Source organism: Lissotriton vulgaris, chromosome 2_1, assembly GCF_964263255.1.
Source record: "Lissotriton vulgaris chromosome 2_1, aLisVul1.2, whole genome shotgun sequence".
NCBI lineage: Eukaryota > Metazoa > Chordata > Amphibia > Caudata > Salamandridae > Lissotriton > Lissotriton vulgaris.
The window spans coordinates 1,331,901,518-1,331,928,219 of NC_141687.1; the positions used below are offsets into that span (position 1 = coordinate 1,331,901,518).

Here is a 26,702-nt window from a genome sequence, read left to right on the forward strand (position 1 = left end):
TTAAGTTTTCGACCCCGAAGTGGAGCACCCGCCCGTTTCCGTTTAGGCACTGCACCTTCATTAATAGTACTGAGATTGGGCGGAGTTGTGGTACGATCTAGGTGTACAATCGCTTTGTGAGACACCAACCCAGATGATGGTTGATTGGTCAAGTCCTCCGTGCTCTGTGGATTAATGAGAGGGATATTTATGCTCCCTGGCGACCCCTCCGTTCCAAATATGTGTTGGAGGGAGCCAGGGGAGCGCGCTTGAACCAGAGGGCCCAGGGATGATCGCCTGAAAAATGCCGGGTCCTGAGAAATTCTACGTTCTGTCATGGCGATCTCACGTTCTAGTACTGACGATGCCCTCATTATAAATTGGTCCAAAGTCCCTGCTACGTGCCCTGTTGGTGTAGGTTTCATACCCCTTCGGGTCGCCATACTAGCTGGGGACAAGATGGGGGGCTGACAGTACCCGCGGTTTCCGTTGGGCGTTAGAGAATGGGCCCGGTCCGATCTCTTCCGGGCTGTAACGGGCTAGAACGGGCCCGCCTTTCGCCCGGGCTTCGCACGGCGGCGCCCGCGCGCGTCCGGCGGGGCGGAGAAGGCCAGCTGTTGATATCCGGTAGGAGAGGGCGGGGCTGTGCGTGCTGCTGCCTGTCGGGACAGCGAGTCCCTCGCGCTGATGTTTCCCCACCATTCTGCCTCTCTCAAGGGTCCTGTGGTCCGTGTGCCGGGTCGCTATATGTCGGGAGACCCGAGGTCGTTTTCAACTGCCCGGTAGGAGGGGTTGGGGCTGTGCGTGCTGCTGCCTATCGGGACAGCGAGTCCCTCGCGCTGATGTTTCCCCGCCGCTCTGCCTCTCTCAAGGGTCCTGTGGTCCGTGTGCCGGGTCGCTATATGTCCAGAGGCTCTGCGTCTCCCGCGGAACGGGAGACGTGAGGTCATTTTCAACTGCCCGGTAGGAGGGGGCGGGGCTGTGCGCGCTGCTGCCTGTCGGGACAGCGAGTCCCTCGCACTGATGTTTCCCCGCCGCTCTGCCTCTGTCAAGGGTCCTGTGGTCCGTGTGCCAGGTTGCTATATGTCCAGAGGCGCTGCGTCTCCCTGTGTAATGTAACTGTTGCTCATATAAAGAGCTCCAATACCTTTAGGTCCAAATTGAACTATATAAAAACTGTGGGAAAATACACCAAAAATTAAAATCAAAGTGTTAACATAAAAGAGGAACTAGATACCCATGTAGTGGCTGATTTTTACAAAGTGAAACCAGAAAATTTGTATAAATTGCAGCTTCCCTGCTTAAATTGTGTGATCTGAGGCAAATATGTTGTTTCATCAAAACTCCTTTTATTCATTATTGTGTATGAAAGCACTTTGAATATCAGTTGCACATAAACCTATTGTGTTTGATTTAATAGACAATAATGTTGCTCTGTACAGTGTTTACATGACAACAGTCTTGTCTTGTTATTTCAGTAATGGCTCTTGTTTAGAAACTATCACTTTTAATAAGCACTTCTCAGTGCAGTGCTATAATGTTACATATTAAAGTCAAAGATTACACAAGTTAAAGAAATATGCTTTTTGAATTTTGAAGAGACGTTAACATATTTTACGTGATGTGAGTTGTATGATTTACATAGTAAGCATTTTCAGGGCTCAGCTCGTGCACTGGCACAAAGAGCTAAGCCAAACAATTGACTTGGCTCTCCCTATTCAATTTTTGGCTCGCCCAACTCTATAGCGAAGGGGAAGTTTAAAAACTTCTGTTGGCACCTCATTCCTTGAGCAAAAGGGCCGGCACTAGGCATGGACAGCGTGGGCAGCTGCCCAGGGCCCAGAGTCTGCTTGCAGCCATGGGCCCTCACACTTTAAGGACCCCAAAGTTATGAGGCCCAGGGGGCCAGGTTGAGCCTAGAGTCAGTGCGCAAGCGCTGCTATAGGGAAGATCTGTGGTAGTTCAGTATGTGAGGAAAGCCTCACCCACTCCCCCACTCATATTTTTCATTGGCTTGTGTCTTTGTCCTTCCTAAATGCTGCCTTCCGATTAGTTTATAGGCTTGTTAGTCCCTCCTTATGACAGTCATGTCGTCATTGTATCCTTCCATGGCTACTGGACCCTTTACTTCTAGTGTTGCACGGTATGTGTTATTTAGATTGTGAGCACTATTTTCTTTAATGAGGTTCTCTTACCGGCCGTGCATTCTCCCCCCCTCCGGCAGTCTGTGCCTTCTTAGCCCCCGGTCCGCACTCCCATTCCCCTTGCCTTCTCCCATTGTCTGTGCCTTCTTGCCCCCAGCACCCCTGCCCGCACTCCCGTTGTTTGTGCCTTCTCTCCCCCCTCCAGCCGACCCGCACTCCCATTTGCTTTGTATTTAATTATGCTCTTCGAGGTAACGTGACCCGTTCATGTGACTTGCAACAGCTGCTACTGATAACTTGAGCTGCGCATCAGGTCATCCTAGTGCGCTAGCGAGGAACACCATGGCACTAGCCGAGGGGGATATTTGGGCGACTGTCAAGAGAGACATGGAGACTGTCCCAACCAGCTTCCTCCTGTAGCCACTTGTCTTCTGTCCGGTAGGTAACCGGAGCTCTTATTTGAGCACAGACACTGATAAGCACAGTCCTTGCGGTGTGGCATGTTTCAGCACCTTTCACCTTTCAGAATGTTGCGACGTCCAGTATTTTTCAAACTTAATTGAACTATAGGGCTTAAGAGGACTTTGAAACAAAGATATGAAAATATTCAGTAATCCACTTTGCTTCCTACAGGAATTAAGTGCCAGGAAGGCTCTTTTGCTGTTGATATTATGCTATTGCCTGCCCATAACCTGCTCCACCCCCAAGAAACTGGTTTGGGAAATCTCACATGTTTTTAAATCTTTGCATAACCATAAATAGTCGTTTTACGGTAATTTTTCTTACTAACGTTAGTGTCGAGATAAGGACAAACTTCTGACCCCCCTCGTCTCCCAACCTATGCCTTCATTTATTCTCTACCCCATGCACCACTGCGTAGCTGCCAAGCTTATTAATTATATTCACTGCATGTCTAAGTTGGTTCTTGATTTAGAATGTTCACAGTAGTCACTTCAGTTTTCTATTTCGTATTTGTCTTTTTATGGTGTTTCTTTCCATATAAGCCGATTTTTTTTAAATATTTCCTAGAGACTTAGGGGTCTGTTAGGATGGCAGACGGATGGCCGCTGCCAGGCCAGCGGTGGTAACCACCGTACCGGCGGCAGACCTCCGCCCGCGATTGCAACCTGGAAAACTGCTGGTCCCATTAGCATGGCGGTGACGACCGCGGCGGTGAGATTTCCCGCCTGCCACATTTCCACTGTACCACTCCGCACGCTTGCCTAGCGTGCGAAACTGGACCACTAGTATGGTGCTGGTGCAGGGCCAGGCTCCGCCGGCTTGATTACGATGCCAGCGGTAGCCAGCCTTTCCGCGGCGGAGGGACCACCATGGGAAGGCATGCAGAGAATGTCTCTGGGGCCCCATTGCAGGCTCCCAATGTGTTGGGAGGGGTGTGTGAGTACACTGGGGGTACTACCCCTTACATGTCCCTGTACCAGGTGGCAGGCACTGTGCAGTGCCTGCCGCGCAGTGCAGTGATATGCATGACATGCTCCTTTTCACATCGCGGCGTTGCTGCTGGCAGCAGCACTCACAGCAATGTTAATGCCTGCGATCGTACCGCCGCGGTTGGATTGCGACTGTGGAGCATGCTAATCGGACCGGCGGTTATGCTGCAGTCCTTGTGGGCGGTCTTTTCCCGCTACCATGGAGGTCTGGTTGATCTTCCGACCGCCATCCTAATAGACCCCCAAGTTAGAAAGCTGTTGTTTCCTTGGGAGTGAGGATGGGAGAGGGCAGAAGGCAGGATGATGATTTAACACGATGGGTGGACATACCACTGGGGGTTAAATTAGCATAGGCAGTGTGGCATTTCATTGCAGAAAGCTGTCTCACAGGAAGTGAAGTCACATGAAGCCCTTGACTTTAATGGAATGGGTGTTTTCCCTGATTGTTTAGTATTTGGTCTCTTCATTCAGGAAGCCTATTTCTAGTTATCTAAATGGGGACTAAAGCAGAGCACAAGTCCTAAAAAAACGTGGGGCAGCATGCAGGTGAAATCATTGCGCATGCCATCATAATGCATGACTTCACGACGCGTGACATCGCACATGGCATCGTTGGTAGTGACATCTCAAGATGTGACACCCGATATTAAGACCTCCCACATATGTTTATCAGGGTGCGCAGTCTATATATCGAGTACAGTAATATCGAGTTGTAAATATCGTAGAGACAGAATATCGAAATCAAGAATATCGACGACCAGAATATCGACCTGAAGGTAAGAAATATCGTTTTTGTTAATATCGAAGTTAGAAATATCGATAGCATAAATTTCGATGTTACTATTATCGAAATTTATATTAGTGTTATGTATTTTATTATGCATTTTATATGTTTGTGTTTATATTTTTTGTTAGGTATTGTACTGGTTTTTGAATATATGTATAACATTTTTAGAAGTTAGTGATGGTTTTTTAAGTAAAGTATGCGTTTTAGTACCGTAGCAAGTTGTGGGTTCATAGGGGAATATGGTGGGAAGTAATTTAATTATAGTAAATAATTTTAAAATTTTGGGAATTAGTAATTATTTTTAAGTAAATTTTGCGTTTTAGTTCTGGAGCGGGTTGTGGGTTTATAGGGGATTAGGGTGGGAAGTAATTTAATTGTAATTAAGTCATTATTTCTTTTTATTTATTGGTATTGATAGTTAAGTTATTGTTAAATAATTATTAATTGGTAATTAATTGTATTAATTGGTAAATAATTGTTATTAATTGATTAATTGGTCATTATATTAAGTGTATTCATTTATTATTGGAGTGTGTTGTGAGTTTATAGGGGAATAGGGTGGGAATTAATTTATTTCTAATTACGGGGCCCTTTAGGATGGCGGGGGGATCACCCCCATCGGGGCGGCGGTAGCCACCGCCAGCCCGGCAGGGGCGATCTGCCCGCCATCCTGCCATGAATGACCCTCCGCCACATTAGGATGGCTGCCGTGTCCGCGGTGGACAGAAAGACGGTCTTCCGCTTTTCCGCGGGTCGTCTTGTCGACCGGGCGGAAAAAGGCCATAACATGGCCATCCATATATATGATGCAGGCAGTCACAAGCCTTTCCATGGTGGTGTTGCTGCCATGGAAAGACTTGCGGTCTTTGCTGTTGGGGGCCCGTAGCGGGTCCCCATAGTGTTGAGGGAGGTACCAATGCATTTGCATGTACAAGGTGGCAGGCACCACACGGTGCCTGTCACGTTGTGCATGCAAATGCACAACATGCATTTTTAACATTGCGATGGGTGCTGCTTACAGCACCGCCCGCCGCAATGTTAAAAATACAGTATGCGCCCGCCAGTGTGGCGGGCGCATCCTAATATGTATGGCGGAACCGCCGCGACATGGGCGGTCAGTCCCGTGGCCCAATGTGGTGGCTGGCGGACTTTGTCCTCCTGCCATCGTAATAGGCCCCTTTGTACTTTAGTCATTTATGAATAATCATTTAAATGCGAGAGTAGATACTCTTCAAGAATACACCAGAAATAGAAACATAACAAATGTAAATCAGGGCTAGGAAATCCCTTTTTAATTTATTTTACTTATGCAAATAACATATTCAATAAAACATATGGAAAGATATCCAGGAGCGGTTGCTCTAGTAAGAAATGCATGGAGAAGTGCTTGTGTGTAAAGTGAGTAGAGGGAGGGAAATTCAGACAACAACAGTAGTAAGTCACAGTATCATGATTTTGTACAGACAGTACTGGTTACCATGGTTATGAAAAAAGCAAACCAGTATTCTTAGGCCTGACTACAGAGCAATTATCTTCTATTATTCAATGTCCGTTTATCAGAATGATGCTGCGATTTATAAATGCATCATCCAATCCGATTTAAAGTATAGTGTAATTCAGGCCATGTGATGGGAGGCGTTGATGTTTCGACCAGGCTAGGGCGATGAGGGTGGATTAAATCCTCCACATGCGGGTCTTCATCTGGACAAGAAAAGATACAAAGACAACCGTGATAGTGGCCTGACCAGGCTGACCAGGTCAATCAAAATTTTCACTACTGGAGAAATCCGTAGTTTATATACACAAATTCTCCAAAAGATATGTACAATCACCAAAGAGTAACAGAGAGGAGTTCCTCTATCCGTGATCCCTGTAATGCTCTTCACTACATGTACTGCAGGAGTCAGGTACCGATACCGTAAAATGCAATCAAATCGCCTTGAAACCTTATTGTGCTCCTCTGGCCATGTGGCAATGCGTGGTGGCTGCTTCTCCTGAGCTGGCTCAGATCTGAGCCAGCGCGTAGTGAAGACCCTTTCTTTGAGCATTACATTACAGGCATAACGGATAGAGGAATTCCTCTCCGCCACTCTTTGGCGATTGCACATATGTTTGGAAAATTTGTGTATATAAACTATAGATTTACCCAGTAGTGAAAATTTGGATTGACCTGGTTATTCTGGTCAGGCAACCACCACAGTTGTCTCTGTATCTTTTCTTGTCCTGATGAAGACCCGCATGCAGAGGTTTTAATCCACTCTCATCACCCTAGCCTGGTCGAAACTTTGATGCCTCCCATCACATGGTCTAAATTACACTATACTTTAGATTGGATTGCATGATGCATTTATAAACAGCAGCCTCATTATTATAAATGGAGGTTGAATAATAGAAGATAATTGCTCTGTAGTCAGGTCTAAGAACACTGGTTTGCTTTTTTCATAACCATGGTAACCAGCACTGTCTGTACAAAATCATGAAACTGTGACTTACTACTGTTTTTGTCTAAATTTCCCTCTCTCTACTCACTTTACACCTGAGCACTCTCCTTGCACTTCTTACTAGCGCAAATGCCGATGGATATCTTTTCATATGTTTTATTGAATATGTTATTTGCATAAGTAAAAGAAATTAAAAAGGGATTTCTTTCCCCTGATTTTAATTTGTTATATCTTTTTTTTCTGGTGTATTCATGAAGATCATCTATTCTTGAATCTAAATGATTATTAATAAATGACTAAAGTAATTAGTGAATTCATTTCATAAGTTAGGTCCTCTGTGGTTAGTTCATAGAGGAGTGTCAGGACCAATTGTTATTTTTACTACATTGCACCCAGATCCTCTTGACGTTTTCTGGATTACCCCATTCGTTTGTAATGGCAGCCCTATCGAACACAGGATCGGGACAGAGGCTGACTCTTCTACAGCCTCACTCTATCATGGCTTCTGATGAGGCTTGGGGCAACACTGCTAAAAAATGCATCACCGCCCAAGCATGCTTCAATGTTTCACGGGAGTGCTCATCAGGAGGCATGCACCTCTTCTCTATGGCTTGTGAATGTGTGAAGGATGCGGGAAGGAGCATAGCACTCATGAAACTAATCACCCGAATGGACTATTAATTTGGATGTTTATACTTTTTTCCTTTCAAACATGTTCAAAGCAGAATCTTTTGTGGTGGATATAAATGAAGTAGAACAAGGAAAGAAGTCATCATGCTGGTGGAGAGACGGGACCAGCAACAGAACATAAGCAGAGTAGAGCGAGAAGAAATGGTGAAAGATGAATGGAAGAAAGCAGAACCTCTGTAAGGCTAGTCGTTGGGAAGAGGGGGACAGGAGGGGAGAGGTGGAGGTGATATGGGCAGAATCAGCAAGAGCATGTTGAAAGTTTGGTGAGCGGTGAAAAGTAGATGAAAAAGATAAAGGCTGATGCAACAGGGTTGGAACCAGTAAAAGAAGATAAAAGAAAAGGGGTAAAGGGATAGGTGGATTTGGGAGTGCAGAACCAGCAGAGAAGATAAAGGCTGGGAGGAGAGTTGAGAGCTGAAGTGTTGGGCATGGAACTGAGATGTGGATGAAAAGGGGCTGAACCAACAAGAGAAGGTCAGAGGCTTGGCAAGAGCTGAGGTGAAAATGGAGCATGGTGGTGAGAGCTGGATGTATGTGGGCAGAATAAGCAAAAAGTAAGAGTCTGGATGAGAGGTAAAAATGCTCAAGAAAATATCCAGCAGGATCAAAGCTTTTCAGCATCTTCAGACATCTTTTTGTTGCCACTTACTCAAAAATCCTAGAAAAAGAAGTTAACTTTCAAATCTCTTTTATAAAAGGTAATTTACTTATTGACAATGTGCTGCTTGGCTTCTGACAACTCTAGGAGTTAAAAGTAGCATTTCTTCGCACTGTCCGATGATTTGTGGCTGGTGGAACTAGGTAATTCACCCATACTGGAGCAATCCGCAAAAAAACGTGGGTTTATTTTCCAGCATCTTCTCTTTTTTCAGAACAGATTAACGATGTTTAATTTAACTGATTTTACTACATCCATAAGCTATTAGCAATAATGATGGGACCCCCTCAAGACTTGTTCAAGCCAGGGAAGGAGGGGAATGAAGTAACATGCCAAAAAGGAACAATTATCCCTTATCTACCACATAATTATAATATGACAAAAATGCAAATAATTAATCAGATATTGGTGACAGAGTCTGAACCATGACTTGCAATTTTTCAAAAAATATATATATTTTATTCCATGTTTATACATATATGTTTCATAAATTTGCATCAATTAACATTACTTAAGAATTCATCAAATATTATGAGATTTGCCATTTTTATAAACACAAAGCATTTTTATAAATATAAAAAGTGAGAACACAGAAAAACATAGTAAAGTGCAAATAAATCAGACATTAATATTAAATTAAATGACTGAAAATTAGTACATAATTCAGTGAACCCCTGGAAAAAGAAAATAGGACTAACATCTACACACATTCATAGCAATCTCCACATTCTCACTCAAACTACACACATTCCCACAACATTTGAAACAAGGAAGTAAAATCATGAATACAGGTCTCCAAGATCAATGTGAGACCCCGCACTTGGTCGACGCGCGTTTCGGCGGCTCAAGGCCACCTTCTTCAGGACCACTTCCGATAGAACAACCCAAATATCCAGGGGGTACAGAAAAGCGAGTGTTGGCAATACAGAAAAAGTTCTAATGGAATAATCCGAGTATAAAGTTTCAGATGATCATTTTATATCTATCTTCCAAATAGTGATCCTATGAAATAGATGTTGGAGTAAGTTGGACTCTCCGTAGTTACTGCATGAGATACGATCCTTGACTTTCTATTTTTTGTAAAAAAACAATAATTGGTTCCCAGCTCTGGCAGGTAACAAATATGTCCACAGGATTTTATAAGTCCATTTTCTACTCAGAATTCTGAAGGTACGTCAACCAAACCTTTAAGCGTCCTGATTCGAGTAGAACCTCAGTTCTGATGTATCCGTATCTCAATGAGCAACACAAAATAATGATTTGTCTTCCCTCTCACTACCCTGAGACTGTTGTACTGTCAATTATTTTCTCATTAGATTATGCAAATTCCCTCTATCTCGCGCTTCCCACCTTTTTGTGTTTAGTACCCTTCAAATCATTCAGAACAGTGCTAGGCTCCTCATCTGAGACTGCTGCATCGCTATACCATTTCCTCTCATTGTTCTGCTGTCTAGTGGGTTTTTGGTTCAAACCTCTCTATCTGCAAATCACTCTGCATTTGTCATTTTCATTGTGCACTGCATAAAAAAGGTTCACTCTCTATACAGCACTTGTTACATTCATTCCAGAATCCTATATATGCCAACCAAACTCCTGTGCCATCCTAAAATACGATGTTCCTGATTGGAGGCAGATTTTCTTTTTTCTAATTGTGCAGGACTGGAACTCTGTACCTTTTGAGCTACGGTTCAACGCCAATCTGTTTGAAAACACTTAAGACTGTCTGTTCTCCACTGCACATCTCTCTTGGAAATTTCTTAGTTCCAGGATGCTGTTAGCGTATCATTTTTATTCATCCCATTCAAAACAACAATAACTAAAGAAATGTACTCAAATTGCACCATTTGCTGCAATTTTACAAAATGTCATGAGGAAAGGGGGAGTTGAGGAAGCCTAAATATATTGTAAACGTATTTTGAAGGCCTAGTAGGTTGAGACCAACACATCAGCCCTAGTGTGTTTAACAGTGTTTAAAAGTGCATCATTCATCACTGTCTAAGAAATTAGAACTATACATGTCACACTACATGTTACACTGTCCCAATTTATGAACTAATATGGAAAAATTGAGTGTACTTCAGAGTAATTGTATCCCTTTTGGAGAGCTGTAAGCCTAGCTTTTCCACCTAGTTTAATTAATGTAATGTAGTCCCACTTAACAGAGATTTAAAATATATGCAAGGCCTCTGGGATTATGCAATTGAGTGGCGATTTTCACACAATTATAGATTTTCCACCTTTGCCACATAATTCATAATCTGCCACATAATATGAAGATTTGAACAAAAAGAATGTTGTTTCTACCACAGACGGTTCAAAAGTTGCTAAAAATGTAACAACATGTTGTCCCGCAGTGGAAGGCCCTTTGCACAGCTGGACTGGTCACCTTTTGTTGCTTATTGTTATATTTGGGTGTTAAACTGATACTAATGAGGTGCAACCAATGGCCAGAGAGTATTACCAAGTTTTAAAATGTCAGAATAATTCAGTAAAACTATTACAAAACGTGCAACATTATGCCCCATTATTTGCCTTTTTGCTGCTTCATTTACTCAATCCTGCTGCATAATTTGGCCCTCTTCTGCCACATAATTTTAATGTCCCTGAATATATGTACATATTTTATTAGGATTTTTAATAATATTTGTAACCATTCTACTGATATCTAAACTAGGTAATTAGGTAGATAATTAAAGGTCAATTGATTGGATGTCACTTCCTGTGAGGTTAAACCTTATGCAAATTATAGGGACCTCGCGTGTTGAGTAATGTATGAAAACGGTGCACCTTCCGTGTTTCGTGCCAAGAAGTTGCAGCGCAGGTGTCCTGCTTCGTTGCCAAGTCTTGTGCCCTCCCTTTTCTTGACCAAAAATGTATATCAGTTATCTATCACAAAAAGTAAGAGCTGAAGGTGTGTTGTTGGTTATTGTCCACTTTTAAGAGCTTTGGATTTTGATCCCTTTAAAATGTCTCTGGTGCGGAATGGTCTAAACAGTAAATGATGGGTGTAGCCTTGGCTTTCTCAGGGAGTGTGCTAAACAAAAGTACAGAGGGTGCGGTTTCCTGCCAAAAATGGATTTTCTGGTGTATAGTACATTATACAATATAGTCTGACGTAGTTACCAAGCGGGAACTGTTTATTTAAGTCGGGAATACCGAAATATGAGAGAGGGGGCCACTGGAAAACAGTTCCCTGAAATCGTCCGACATATCTACAACTCGCAGCTAAACCCTGAGGGGTCACAGGTAGGGTTATTCCTTGGCACGTTGTTGCGCGATATTGAACTGGGACTGCTGACCAGAACAGCTTCTCCTTTTCCATAAAGGTATCGTGATGTCACCACAACACTTCCGGAGCACAACCGGAAACAAGGGCTTGTGAAGCAGTGTAAAACCGTTCTGTGTCAGCTCTGGGGACCGTAGAGACCATATTTAGGACGACGTCATTCACAGAGATACTTCGGCGACAAAGGGCTACGACGTTGCCAGACGTATGAAATAGTGTGCGGTTTTTAATGTGACGTCACACAGTAACTCCAGGGCAAAGGGAACGAGTGGGCGGAGCGTGACGTAACGAAAAAGTACAGTTTCAGAAACCAATGGAAGGAGTCGGAAGGACTCGCGCGGGGCGGAGGCGTTGTGACGTCACGGGGAAGGGCTGCGAGGCCGGCAGGGCTGGGCTGGGAAATAAAAGAGGCGCGCGGCGGCCGCAGCCGCGAAGAAGAGGCGCTGGCTGTAGGGCTCCGACCGCCTGCCCAGGTGCACCGCGCCGCGGCCGCTGCAGCCAGGTGGGGGACCGCCGCTGCCAGCATCGTCCGTAGGTCGCCGGCCCCTGGGCGTCTCCCCCACCACCTCGCCGGCTGCAGCCTGCGAAAATGCTGTTTTGGCACACGCAGCCTGAACACTACAATCAGCACCCGAGTGGCAGCTACCTGCGGTAAGTGCTGCCTGGGTGTGACCCCTCCTGAGCCCTGGCTTCCGCTACCAGTAGGTCGTACACTGTCCCTCCACGCTAGACGTCGCCCTCAAAGTGAAGTGGCGCCCACTGGCACTCGCCCTCAGTTTCAGTGACCCATGTCTCGACCCACATTATGTACAGTTCTCATGATACCCTCGCTGGTCAGTCTCCCCACCGCCCTCAGGGGTGCCTGTTAGCGCAACCCCCCCACCCCCCACCGTTTAGTTTCCACCCACTTCCTCAATCTGTATGCTCCCTTGATCCTCAGTTGTCAGTGCATGTGCACCCCACAACGTGTAAACCCATTGCCTGCTGTCTACACTGATCTGGAAATCTAGCCTTTCATAACACCCCCACATTGAACCTCTATCGCAGTGTGGTTTTGTGTAACTGACCCATCTGCTTTCCCCATTTTAGATTGCCTTAATCACCCGGCCCTTCAGCAATCTCCCAATGCAACCCGAAGTGCACCTTAAGCCCCTTGACATGGACTTAATGACGACAGCTTCCCGAGGCGAAACGCACAATGGTGCCCCCCCCCCCCTCCCCGAGTGATATGCGGGCCCCTCAAGTCTTCCACATTCATTGGTCTGGGGCTGAATGGCCCGCCTGGAATAGTCGTTTGGCCCAAGACGAGTTGGGGACTCTCTTGCGCCACAAGCTGGTCTGCGTTACTCCCGTCTGAGTCCTCACAATGACCTCTTTTCTCCTTGGGTAAATATTGACACTGTGGGTGTGCGCCGCACCCTTCCCCACGACCACACCCACGGTACCCTCTGTAGCCTTTATGGTAGATAAGCCCCCGACAGTGCACAAGCAACCCTCTGAGAAGCCAGTCTTCTGTTATATAGCCTTGGTACAAAAAAACGCACTTTGCCCTCTTTTACCCAGGGTGCTTAATCCGACCCATTGCTCCCAAACTATTGTAATACCGGCAGTGCTTAAAGTGGGCATGTTCTGTCAAATGGTGATTAAGTACCCCTACGTCTTCAGTTTGAAAGGGGGGCTACCACCACTCCCCGACACTGCAACCTTTTATTGTAAGTGTATTGGTATAGCGCTTACTATCCCTGACAAGGGGTTATCGAGTGAGTACGTGCAGGGGTGTAACACACGCTCATGCGGTGCTGGGGCTCCTCAACTACTCAGGGGACCCTCGTTCAGCCCAAGACCACTGAAAATCTGTGAGATACGGCAGACTAAGGAGACCATCTTTACATTGTCAGGTGGGTCCCATCATTTAACTCCACTGATTTCTTGCACTTCTTCGATTCCATTTCAAGCACTGAAACCCGATTATCAGTGACATGTTCCCTTTTGGATTTAGTGACGTTTCTGATGAAGGTGAACGTATTGTTTGTTGATCCTTTTTCTGAAAGTGTTCTTGATATGAAAATCTGTCTGTGCAAGGAAGGTTTGCTCCCCCCCCCCCCCAGTTCTTATTGTGTGCCTTTCTCCATTTAATCGAGCTTTGTGTACTTGCTGTGTAACCAAAATACCCTTTCCCACACCACGCACACCCATTTCACATTGCTTGGATGCAATGGTACTTTTGTGCTGTGCAAGTATCGAGTCGTGATTATTGCAAATAACGTTTCCCCACTTCTGAGACATAACCTGCACTTTCTGCGACGAGAGTACCAGCACGTTACAGTGCATCTCCCACTTAAAAGTGTAACATGGGAATTTCGGGCCGACGATATGTACATGCGAGGCCTCGGTGAAGGCAGTAACGCTCCCTGTTACAATCAGCGCAGTGTGTAACGCATCTAGGAATTCCATGCTGCATCGGACAGAGAAGAATACATTCATCAAGCGTTTAAGAAGACCAATAAAACAAACTAAAATGGGTTTGAATTGTCACAGCATACCGTCAATGCGGAGTAAATTGAGACCGAATCCTCCCCCCCCACCCCCCCACACACACACACTATCGGCGAACAAGGCTTATTTGAATATTGCGCTTGTTGCAGATTTCTAATTGGTCCACAGTGAATCCAGTTACCCCCTTAGAAGTGATAAGAATGGGGGTGACAGGTGGTGTCATGCATGGTGCAGTGTTATGGATGCCCTGCATTATGGGGGGGGGGATAAAACCGCCCATGCACGAAACAGGTTTTGGAGTTGGGGGAGGGCAGTGGCAGTTCCACCCTTCTTTAAGAGTTGGTGGGAGCAAAGGGCAGGTTACACTTAAGTAGGATCAAGCTGGGGTAGTAGGCGTTTCCCTGGAATACAGGGATTCACATTTCAGGGTTGCTGTGGTGAGCGCGTCACAAGTGTAATGTTTCAGAGATCGGGATGGCAGTGGGAATTTCAGGCACAGGAACAACAGTTTAGATCCAAGGGGGAGGGCAGTTGGTTTCATGATTCATCGGTCCGCAAAGGGCAAATTACACGCGCTGGACTATTGAATAACAAAATATTAAGTTCTTGAACGGGAAACCAACCGTCAGCGCGCCTAAAATATTTGATTAAATTACAGCAATCAAACACTCGTGAGTTGTTCTTTGTAGATCTGTGTGCTGTTAAAGTAAGAGCTGAGACACAGGGCCTATAGAACACACCACTTCCTTATAACGTACTTTTAGGAGAAAGGTGCTGATACACAAGGTTCGTTGAAATGCGTCGGTGGGAAAAGGCTGTCCTTCCAGGAAATATAATTTACGTATGGTTGTGATGACGGAGGCTGTCGAGTAGGCGGGGGTGGGGCATTAAATGTCCACTGATGTGGTGTTACCGTTTATGATCTATTACACGGAACGGCCAGCTGTCCTCATCTGACCACATCACGAGACGACGACACAACCTGCTTATACCCAAGTCTCTTTTCGGGGCCCCAGCGACTTGCCCGACCTGCGGTTCCTTTCCGTGTCCTCTTGCCCCTTGGCTGGAGCGGGGCTCTTCCCTGTAGCCAGCGGCCCCTTTGCGCGCTTTAAAGAGCGGCAATGACGGGCAGTTTGCTTGCTTAGGAGATTCCATTCACCCTTGTGCATTGCACGTGTGATAACTCTTGGGGAAGTGTCATATATTAAGATTTGGCGCGGAAGGGCCTGGGGGATGCAATCTATTGTGCGACCTTGGAGTGGGTTAAAGGGACGGGGCTGCCTTGCAGATAGTACTGAGCGGAGGGGGTTGAGCCCTTGCTATAAAGCTTGGCAAATCTGATGCTGAGGGCACAATTAAAAATTTTTTTTTTTTTAAATAAACCCTTTGTCCTGAAAGTATCCAGAGTGATGACTCTTATGCTAGTCACACGATCACAGCAATTGCTTTAGTTTTTTGTAATACTCTTTTAATAATAAAATGTGCTGGCTTGGGGCCGAGGTGCACCTAGACTATCGAAGATCGGGCTGTTGGTTACATAGACGGCTTAGTCTTCATTCCACCTTCTTTATCCATCAACACCCTGCCTGCCCCTTTCTCACTCACCCTTCCCGGTTTTTAGTTTCCTCCACTTGGAGGTTTTTTTCCATCATTCCTTCTCCACTTCCTTCTCCCCCTTGTGTGTTTTTCGCTCTTGCTGTGGGTCAGAGGTCGATGATAAAAAAATAGGTGCCGATCCTCAAAATTAATTCTGATGGGCCCTGCCTGCAACCACGGCCATAAAGACCAAGGTACTGCATCACGGGCCACCAACGATCCGTGCAACAAGAGTTTTCATTTACGCACAACCGTGGTCGAACCCCCCGAGGCCTAAGCAGGTGTCCAGGTGTTACTATGCGACTAGTATTAGACTGCTGCATGTTCACGGGGAGACCAGCCCTAATTTTAATCCCCACATCCGGTTGTCTGTGGTAACACATTTAATGTTATAATTTTTTATTTTTGTGCTTGAGTAACTGCCCTGACACAGAAATGAATGAAATGGGTGCACTCAAATAATAAAAAAATCAGGTGTGTGTGATAAGCTGGCTCTAGTTTTTTAGGTTTGGTTGAGTACTTGAATAAAGTGTTCCTTAAAAGCATGTCAATGTCACAACAAGAAAAGATGAAAGGTGGTTTGCGCTTTTCCAGACTTCGATTGGTACTCTCCAGGCTGTATCCAGATGTGTGCACTCACCACTCTGTTTTATATAACACGCATATATATACCAGCTTCTTGGCCTTTGACGCTTTTTTTTTTTTTTTTTAGTCTTCGGTCTGCAGATGACCTTCTTACCAATGGGGTTTCCAGTGCTAGTTTCAAAACCGAGCTACAGATTGTTGTGGGTAGTTTGAAGGGTCAGTTAGTCTTGCGACCTTCCAGTCCAACCTGTGTGGAAGGGGCTGCATCTGCATGGTGGCTCCCCTTAGGCTTCCTTCGTACCGCCCTCCATCTAATCTGACAGCTGTCATTTGATTGATGCAAGTTTATACTCATTGATCGTATGCAAATGTTGTGTTCTCCAAATGGAGACTCCCAATGTTACTAAGAACGGAGTTGGTTTTATTGTGACATGCTTCTATGGAACTTTAACGTCTCTACAGAGCACCATATTGCACCAAAAGAGCCAAAACATGAGCACATCATGTCCGCAAAATGTGATCAATGGACTACTGGGCTTCTCCTAAACTTCTGGTAATCGTCAGTAACCTCCACTTCACCTCTGGATTAACCACCAATCCCGACTCTACTCACACAAATGTTTTTTAGACTTTGCCATAAGTCAGTTCACTTTTTACTACCATTGATGGTAATGACGAGCCTTCAGATCAGTGGTGGCGCTTCACTACTTAAGAATCCCCCCAAAATCCTCTCCTCCCTATCTATTATCCTGACTTGAAGCTTTCACTTTTCACCAATTGTAAAGCCTACTCTCAACTGGCTTTGTTTTACTCATGCAAACTCACATGCTATCGTCTGCAATCTGGCTTTGAAGCAACCCTTAAGCAATAATGCACACCAAAATCGACCCATTCCCCACTTCGCATTTCCTTCACATCGTGGTTGCTTTCCACAGTAGATTGTGCTCCAAGGTGAGCAACCCTTCCTGCCTTAGCCCCCCAGAGAGCAGCAGTTGAACAGATCTTCCCCTCAGGCGCCTTCTTTCTCTTCTGCTGCTGCTCGTTGTACACCGTTTTATGCTCCTCCCAGTAGGTAACCCCTTAGCCCCTGGGTCCTCTTCTCTTTATTCCTACAAATGATCTCCTTTGCTGATGCAATTTGCTCCTTCAGTTATTTTGTACCCTCATGTGGAAAACCATCTCGATGCTCGTATTACCCTCCCCACCCTTATAATTTTAAATCTCAGACTGCCTGACAACACTTATTCACTCACCGGGCAACAGATATTTACTTTCATGGCACCATCTACCTTGCCTCCCCTTTCTTACATGTGCCCATTTCTCTTCTCCAGCCCTCAGCCCCCTCAAAACTTCCTGGTGGTGTGACTCCTATCTACCCCAGCACAAGAAAGCTGTGTGCTAGTCTACTCAGCATGCATCCGCAGTCACCACTCGTATGTTTCAGATACTATCATTAAAATCTACCTTCTGCTTTACAGACCACCATTCCAATTTTTATAAACTTTCCACTAGCCTTGGTTCAGACTCTCCCCCAATAGATTTCACAAACTCCTGCGACTTCTTTTCTCAGCCTTTTAACATCTCCCCTCGTTTTGAAGACTTCCATGTGTTCTGGTTCCTACATGGGAATGCACACTGTAATAATGAACGGGGTGCAGCTCACTCTAGTCTTGTATTAAGGTGGTCCAAAAAACGACCTGCTGTGCTGACTGGTGGATCACAGCAGGTTACGTGTTCCTCAATCTCTTCCTGGTGGTTGCTCACCATCCCGTCACTTTGGTAGGAATGTAATATTTTCCCTGATAATGTCACTATTTACACTAAATTATCACCCATCATGTCTCATCACCTGTGTATCTCCTAAACTGATAATTATCCTGTGTATTATACACATTCCCGTGTACATGGATGGTTGGTGAAATGTTCTTGTTCTCTGATAAATACGAAATTCACATAAGTTTTACTAGATAGACACATTCTTACCCAATATACAGTACTCAGAAACGAACGCAATCTAGGACCTATTGCTATATTTCAGCTCCCCTCCCCAAATCTGAACTGTCGGGTGAGACCAGTATTTTTGTAAATTTAAGTGTACTTGCTACCAACAGCTGTATAGATGACACGGGTCATAGCAAAATTGCTAAGGGTGTTCAAAATGTGAGTAATTTACTTTTACACAATTACATGACATTTCAGAAAAATTAAACAAAATACAAATATGGCATTTTGCACAATGCGTGTGTCCTCCCATCCCAAGCTGATGCAATGATTCAGTTGTGCGCTGCCAAATTGCACCAAAAAACACAAGTGCTGAAAACAGGAGCCGCTCATGTTCTGTTATTCTGGTGCTTCCACAATAGATTTTTTTTTTATTCTTTAACCTGAGCAACCTTCAATTACTCCACATGGAGTAATTTTTCACAAAAAAAGCGTAATGTGAGCTGCCAGAATTGACACCAATTATGTTAGCGTAATTAAAATTTCGCTCAGGATTGGAAATTGGTAATTTTTCACCAAAAAAAGCGTTTTGTGAGCTGCCAGAAATTACACCAATTATGTTGGCGTAATTAAAATTTCGCTCAGGATTGGAAATTGGTAATCTACTTTTTCAGAAAGAACTGCAAACATTTTAATTCAGCCTCCTATGAGCAGGTTTGAGATGAGTCCGCCATCTTGTTGGAGGCTTCTACTCTAGGTTTAGCTTTACACCCGCCGTAGCTTGAATGAGTTTCTTTGGTTGGCTTGGGTACGGTATTTTGCTGTATGGGAGCACTGGATTGAAGATAGAGTAAAGGGGAATTTGAGATTTTCGCATTTTACAATGCTTTATGGTGAGTGATGCAGGTTGTTCCAATACAAGTTTAGAAATATGACAAATGGCTATATGGCACTGCTTGGATTCACACGATCCATAGAAGTTACAGCAGAATAAATGGGGGCTCATGCCCTTTTTCTACCATAATCAACAATATGGACATGCACAAGGATGGATGGACAGACTGACTTTACTTTGCGCTTACTGCTGAGGTTTGATACTGCAGATCAGGATTTAAGCCCCCTTCAAGCACCACTACATTTAATTACTGCCCACTGGGGCCCGATAATTATGCTGCAGGGGTGTACCAAATTACGTGGCGGAGTTAACTAAATAATGCACAAAGAAAAGGCAATTTATGCAGTGCATTGTGGCGCATTTTTCCGACAGTGTTACTTCCTTATTTTTTATACAGGTGACTACAGTCCGGTCAAAGGTTTCACCCTATTAGTACCAATTAAACATCCGAATACAGAAATAAACAAAGGGGATCCACCAACCTTTGCAAAGGCCATTTCACTGCACAGCAGCCTATGTAGGTATGCTTTTAGTAACTTTTGGTACCTTTGAGCTAGAAACAACGTTTTTATTTTTGTTTATATGCAGCAGTTGACGGAGCAAGTGGCAAATCCTTAGTTATACAGAAAACACCACTACCGCAAAATGGCATAATTCCAGTAGCCCTGTTCTCCGCCAAATAAACCGGGGATAATCGTTTCAGTGATAATAAATAAATAGATAAATAAATACATCACATTATTAACATAATGGACCCTGATATGAATTGTAATGCTTAGATGGAATGTTAAATGTAACTTCTAAATCATTTTGTTGGTGGTGTGAGCTTTGTTTTTACAAAATTTGTTGGATACACTAAGACTGTATTTTCCATACTTGTGTTTTCCATCAGTGACGAGCAGGTGTTACTATTCTCAGATTCTTAGAAGGTGTCTCCACCTGCATGGCTGAAGCAATACCTTAATAAGGCTGGGATATCTAACATATGGATACGTTTGGATCGAAGCTAAATTTTAAGATGCCCACAAACGATATGTGAACTCTATTTAGATTTATGCAGAGTGCGTGCTTCTCTAGAATTCTGGCACGGACCTGGCCATTGTGAATGTGTGGCAGAAGTCCCCGGTCTTTCAGATCTAATCTGAATGAATTTGAGGTGTTTATACAAACCGACCTGACTCTTAGGGATCACCTGTACTGAGATGACCACCTCAGATCAGGTAATGTACTTGTGGACACTGTCTCCACTCGTGAACTTCTGACCTGCAAATCATTGATTTCAGGCGTGAAAGCATAAAGGAAACAAAAGAAGGCTACAATTCCTAGAATGCACGTGCTATCATTCTAAAGATTAGAAACGGTGTCTGTAATGACCGGGAGGCAGGGGGTTACCCTAACCTATTATGCACATATTAAATTATTACACGGTGCACAGAATTGCTACTCCTTTAATCATGATGGATTTTCACTTCCATTTGGCAATAAGGGACCACGCAGCTTAACTAAATGTATTTGAACTTTGCTCATTGGAGATTTAGTTTTTAAACTTGAAGTGCTAGTTTTTGTTTACATATTGGTGCCTCTGGCTGTAGTTTTTGTTTCTCAGTGTGTATCACTTATTAGTGTGTAGAAATCCAAGGAAAGTGGACTATACCTTTCTGTTGCCCAATAATTTTCGGGAGAATATTAGGTGTCTTGCTGGTTGGCTTAAGGAGGTACTTTTCCCCTTCTTAAAAAGTCACATATTTGCCCTTCTTAAAGTCACACATTTTAAAAATATTTGTCTTGATGGTTTTAATAATTGCGGCCCAATAGAATGTAATTTGAAAAGTGTAATAGTAGAAGTGCACTTAAAGTTGTATTGATACAGTGGAGAGTTTAATTTCCATGTGATCCCCTGGCACAGTTTAATGCTTAATACGTCCGATTCCATGTCGGAGAAACTAGCTGGTTGTTTACATGGGCAATTTTATTGGGATTTTATCTTGCGGATTAGCTTTAACTAATTGTGCTCCCATTCCTTTTAAAATCCTAAATACTTGTTTGTTACTACTAGAGATAAAAAAACAGCATGATGGGAAGTAAGTTGTGCTTTGACCTGCAGAAAGGAATGTGCTCTGTATTATGGATCAAAACAAAATTCATGCTGGTTGGTGTCATATTAATTCTGTAAACAAGTTTAGGATACTCTGGCTGACATAATGTGTTTAGGTGGAGAGCTGCTTCCTCTTATGGAGTTCATCCTCAACGTGGCCGACACTCCAAATCTTCTCATATAATAAATCACTTGTGCATCATAAGCATATTAAAAAAACACCACTGCATGTGTTGCACGGTGGCAGGCCTTCACAAGGGTTCACTTGTCACTTTTCAGTTGCTTATTGTTGTATTTGGGCTTTAAAACTGGTAGTAACGAGGTGAAACCTATCCCGGGTGGTGTCACACTGTGCTTAAATGACATAATAATAAAGTCATACGACTACAAAATGTGCCGCATAATTTAGTCATCCTTGCTACATAATCCAAGTGGCCCTGGGTATGACTTGGAGGTGAAACCTCAAATGGGTCAAGGCGCCCCTCCAGTCTTAGCTCTTACACGATATTGACTCTGAAGACGTGCCAATCCACTCACATGAAGGCTTAAAGGGAAACGTGCAAACGTCCTACATGTGTTGTGACATTAGTTCTGTTAATGAGTATTTTTGTACACAACCATTTGGTAAATGAAGGTAAGTGAAGCACAGGGGAGTAATTATTTCTATAGGGTCCCACATGGTCTACCAGTGTTTAAGACTACATTAAAACTCCAGTCTTCTATTCCGATCAACGACTTAAGCCACCAGACCACTAGTGGTTTCTGGTGCTCGGCACCGGCACTTAATTGCCAGCACCAGCAGATAATCGCCAGAACCTGCATTCATGACAGCTGCCACATGGTTGTGTTTGTGCAATTAATTCAATATATATTAAAAACAACTAATACCTGCCACACAAGCCATTCTTAAAGCTATGTCAGTCTCAAACAGTCTGAATTGTCAACTTGTTGCAGTGTGATGGTTAGTTGTAAGTACGGTGGCGAACTGCGGTGGCCTCTTGAGGAAGGCCCAGGCACTTACTTTTTTATTTTATTTTTTTACAAATTAAGCACTGTGACCACAATAGCCTCAGGAAATATGTCTGCCTGACATGACTTTTCTGAGAACAAGCTGGGGCGGAGGTTGGTGAAAGCATTGTATAATGATGTACAGCACAGCTTGCTTTAAGCAGTTTGAGGAAGATGATGGATTGGGGACACCAGTTCCAGGGCTTGTTGGAAGCGGATTCAGCCTGCTCGTCTCATTTCATGGTCTAGTTTTTCGAGGAGGCAGCTAACCTCTGTATGAGGTTGCTGGGTGGGTAGAGCGAAGGAGGGATCATTGTACGCGATGTTCGAATGACATCAATACACTGTGGGTACTTTTTTTCTATTTCTAATTATATTTTTCTCTTTTTTTATGAGGGTAGTGTACATTTTGGCAGGGCTCCCAGGATGGCCTTGTGAACAGTGATGTTGACTTTAATGATGGGACTAAATGATACTTTGTAGTTATCTCTTATTGCTTAAAATAAACTCCTTATTGTGCTTGCTTCCTAAATGTCAAAGCAGAACTAAAGTGTCTGCCTGAAATGCCATGTCACTTAATATATCGTCTTATAGTAGGCCCTGGGCCCTCCTCCTTTGAATCCCACCTTCTTGCACCCGTATCCAGCCTGCAAACAGAGGATGTGGCTTAGGGCCAGAGCTGCCGGCTATAGAATCGGTAAACCATGTTTGAGTTTCGTCATCAGCTCAATATCCTATGATTCTGTGCAAATCACTTAATCTCCTGTGCCTAAAAAAACCAAGAATGTGATCTTGTGTAATGGAATTGGTGCTCATGTAGAGCAATCCTATACCTTCAGGACGAGTTCGCGCTAAATAAAACTGCAAATAAAAACCCTCTCATTACCTTGCATGGTATCACCTACCATGACATTTTCTCACCAAGCAAGAATAGTACAATTCTGTTAACTTCAAAAGTATGGACTCCAAAACCACCTCATCCCATCCTCTTTGGAAACTAAAAAAGTTGAAGTGCTAAACTCCTCTATTTTTTTCACTTCGGGAAGTTTGGGAACAATTTTTAGATCTTACAATTTGGGTGTAATTGAGTCCTGGGTCTCTTTTGGAGGATTGATTTAATGCATTTTCATTTGGTGCATTGGGGCCTGAGGTTGTAGTGCAGTCACTCTCGTGGTGTAATATAGGAGCTGCTTAATCCATACCCAGGACACCTCAGGTCAAGTTTGCACATACCTTGGATGAGTTGGGGATTTGCTGGAGGCAAGGTAGTGGACACAGGCGAAGATTGCAGAAAGCTGAAGGGTCATTTGTGGCCTTAGAGCCCCTGCTAGATCTTCTAAAAAGAGACAGCATTCTCCAGAGTGCCTCGAGATTCTCGATTAATATAGCTTGTATAACGCAACCAATGAAGACTGCTCGTGAGCAATATATTAAGCCAGATGACGAGTCATCTGTTTTCTTTCCTGGTGCCCCTTTGGTCTTCTGTAGATGTGAAGTCTGTAATTACACTATTACATTGCAGCGGCGGTTTAATGCATTCCCTCCGCTCACTTTCTCTATCCTCATGATCAACGTAGCAGAGCATGGCAGGGATGAGATCTACAAGCAATACCGCCCGGTGCCCCCAAGCAGTTTAGGCAGTTGGTTATTGCACACTATCTCTTGAATACAGCTTGTGGAGTAATTTTTGCTGAACTACTTTTCCAGTATCAGCCTGACCTGACCGTAAACAGGTGCTGGGACTTTCATCTGTAGTGGGGAGTGTTGTAAAATAGTATAGTATAGTGGGATGCTTTAGGGAATTATTTGATCCTTGGAGAGGCGGTTCAGGGAGCCATTCCACCACCCACAGCTCTGGGTCCTGGGACACTGAACGAGTTTGCCAGGACACCCGTCTCTTTGGTGACTGGCTTCCAAAATCTAGCATGAACTAACAAAGCAATCTTTTTGTACTCCTGCCCTTTGACCAGTTTCACAATCTCTTTTAGAATGGGCTGAGCATTACGTTTCTCACTCAGTCCACCATCACCACAGTATAATGCTTCAGTATGGGTAGTTTGTGATGTCATTTAGGGACGCAGATTTTTGTGTGACTGAGTTGGTGTTTGAAGTGCAGTGAGCAGGAGCATGAAAAATAATGATTTGACAGTGGTGGCCAAAAGAGGATATGGTCCAGCAGTGTTTATGCGAAGTGGGATGGAAATTTTGACCTTGAACTACCCATTTCTTGTAGATGTTTTTAATTAATCCTTTAATCCTGGTATACTTTTGTGGCTTCCATCAAAATGTTTACTTTTTTCATCACACAGTAATATTTGAATGCCTTAATTTGTTTCTGCAGTGCAGCAGATACGTTGACTAAATGAGAGACTGCAGTGGGTTTTTTGCTTGTGGAATACAACCAGGACCATAAACCCATTGTTTGCCTTACACTGTCTGCGTTGAGTATGTACATGAAAATGAGTGGTGACTAGTGTCTAGTCCCTTAATGGCGCAACAAATTTAAATGTTTTCAGTAGGCTGACAGTTTCTCCCCAAGGTCGGAACGCCTTTAACACTCAAATTCTAGGTATGTTCTTGGAGAGTTAATAGTGCCTGAACCTGCTGACGAATGGATTATATCTGCGCTGTTCACCCGAGACCTAAAGCTTGCTCTTCTGATGGGATAGTTATCACATTTTGTAGTGTATTGTTACCACTGCTAGAAAATGTACCTAATGTAATCTTTAAAAACCAATGTAATTGTCTTTTTTTACATCCATGAAGCCAAGCAATGGGTAATTGACCATATTCTGTTTATCAATTCAATTGATGAGTGGTTTTGGTTGAGCAATCCGTGGTAACACTGAAACGCAAAAGCTACTAGTTCAAGGTGAAAAGAGAAAATGATAGACAAACTGCTGTCTATGCACAGCCAGAAAAAAATAGGTGTTCATTTGCACCTAAATAAAGCATAGAACGTGGTGTCCACTGGTGTGAGAGCTAAGCACTTAAAACTCACATTTTCACTTGCTGAATAGTGCATGACAGTGTAAGCTGAGGCTGTAAATTATGCTGACATCATTCATTGAGTGACACCAGGGAATTTGTGAGTCCCTTGTACAACTATAATGCAGCTCTGTATTCTGCACTGCGGGGTCGCAACAGTGTCTTCAAGGACACCTTACGCATCTCTCCACGAGGTATGTGGGATGTATCTGAAGATATAAAGAGTGTCAGCGACCACGGCTGCCTTTCCTTACATCTCAAAATAAAGTGAGCAGGGTTTTTATGACTTTGGTGGGCTGAAGCAGCGTGCATTTAATATGCTGGACTTTAGCACACAAATGTGGCAATATTCTCACACAATGGGATCACAAAAGACTTGAAGCAAACATTCACACCCATTTGAGCTCAATGGATGGTAATTTGGAGCATTGTGTGTCTTCATATTCTTTTTTTTTAAATCTATTTATTAGGCATTGCCTGGGTTTTGATTGTATAGTCCTCATTGATCCGCCCAGAACACCTGTAGAGGTTATGTGCACCCTTCAGGCAACCCGCTTTTGTAGTTGAACTTCTCTTAAACAACTGTGTGGGCTCTCTTAAATAAATACATGCGGCTCATCAATAGAGCACGATCGCCGTGGTCCACAAAAGTCTAGCTGCTGTATTCTTTAATGAGTCTTTTCATAAATGAGCACCTGCTAATTCGTCGTCCGTCAAGACCTCGGCTGCTCTTGCCTGTAGGCAAGGGATATAGAAATATATTTTACCATCAGCACCCTACTTTGTTGCTTCCATGGTACATGATCCTGCATTTTCATATCCTTTGGTAACTAAATATTTGTCACCTTTCCTGTTTCTGTGTGATGTCTATCATTTCTCCCCAGCTGAGTTTGGACATTAAAACACTAGTAGAGGAAATCTGTGACCAAGTGCTGCTATCGTATGGTATGGTGGATGTAGAAGTGTGGTAGATCCATTAATGGTGATGTACATTTAATATCTTGAAGGTTTGTCAATTTTAAAGCTTCAGCGTGATAACTTGGATACTGCATCACTAGATTAGGCATATAGCAAAAAGCTTTGAAATATTAGTTTCAGTTGCTAACATGAAGCAGGCTGGTATAACTGGCTTTTGACTCTTACTAGGCATATCCTGGAAAAACTTGTGATTAGAGGCAGTCTTTCAAAAATCCAACAAATGCACCTTAAACCAGATTCTGATTTCTCTCAGCTTGAAAACCCCGTTTACTGGGTAAGGTTGGTACATTATTCGCTGCTCATGAACACCTCAAGCAAATAAAATGCACTTAATTGGCTTGAGCTGCATAGCCAGATTTACAATTAGTTTATCCGGTCTCCCGATTCAAGAAGCATTTAATAGACAAACATGACTGTGTGTGGATATTTATTTTACTTTTGGACTTCTGTTGTCGCTTCCTTTTTTAGGTTTTGACTGGCCATGCGCTTTGCGCATGTGCCAAAAAACCTCTTGAGTTGTGTGTGTGGGTTTGGGTCGGCCCTCGTCATTCATTGTTAGGTTTTGACTGGCCATGCGCTTTGCGCATGTGCCAAAAAACCTCTTGAGTTGTGTGTGTGGGTTTGGGTCGGCCCTCGTCATTCATTGGCTGGCTCCATAAATGGAGCCTAGCCATTGGACGAGAG

At 43.8% G+C, this 26,702-nt stretch overlaps 1 protein-coding gene across 1 annotated transcript in view; it reads left to right on the forward strand.

Moving 5' to 3' along the window:
* Nucleotides 1-11,865: 11,865 nt before the first annotated feature.
* TFCP2L1 (transcription factor CP2 like 1) overlaps nucleotides 11,866-26,702 on the forward strand; it is a 126,770-nt gene continuing 111,933 nt past the window's right edge. The window contains exon 1 of the mRNA XM_086957102.1: nucleotides 11,866-12,087. Coding sequence (XP_086813228.1) covers nucleotides 12,026-12,087 — 62 coding nt within the window. The 5' untranslated portion in view covers nucleotides 11,866-12,025. The remainder of the gene's footprint in view (nucleotides 12,088-26,702) is intronic.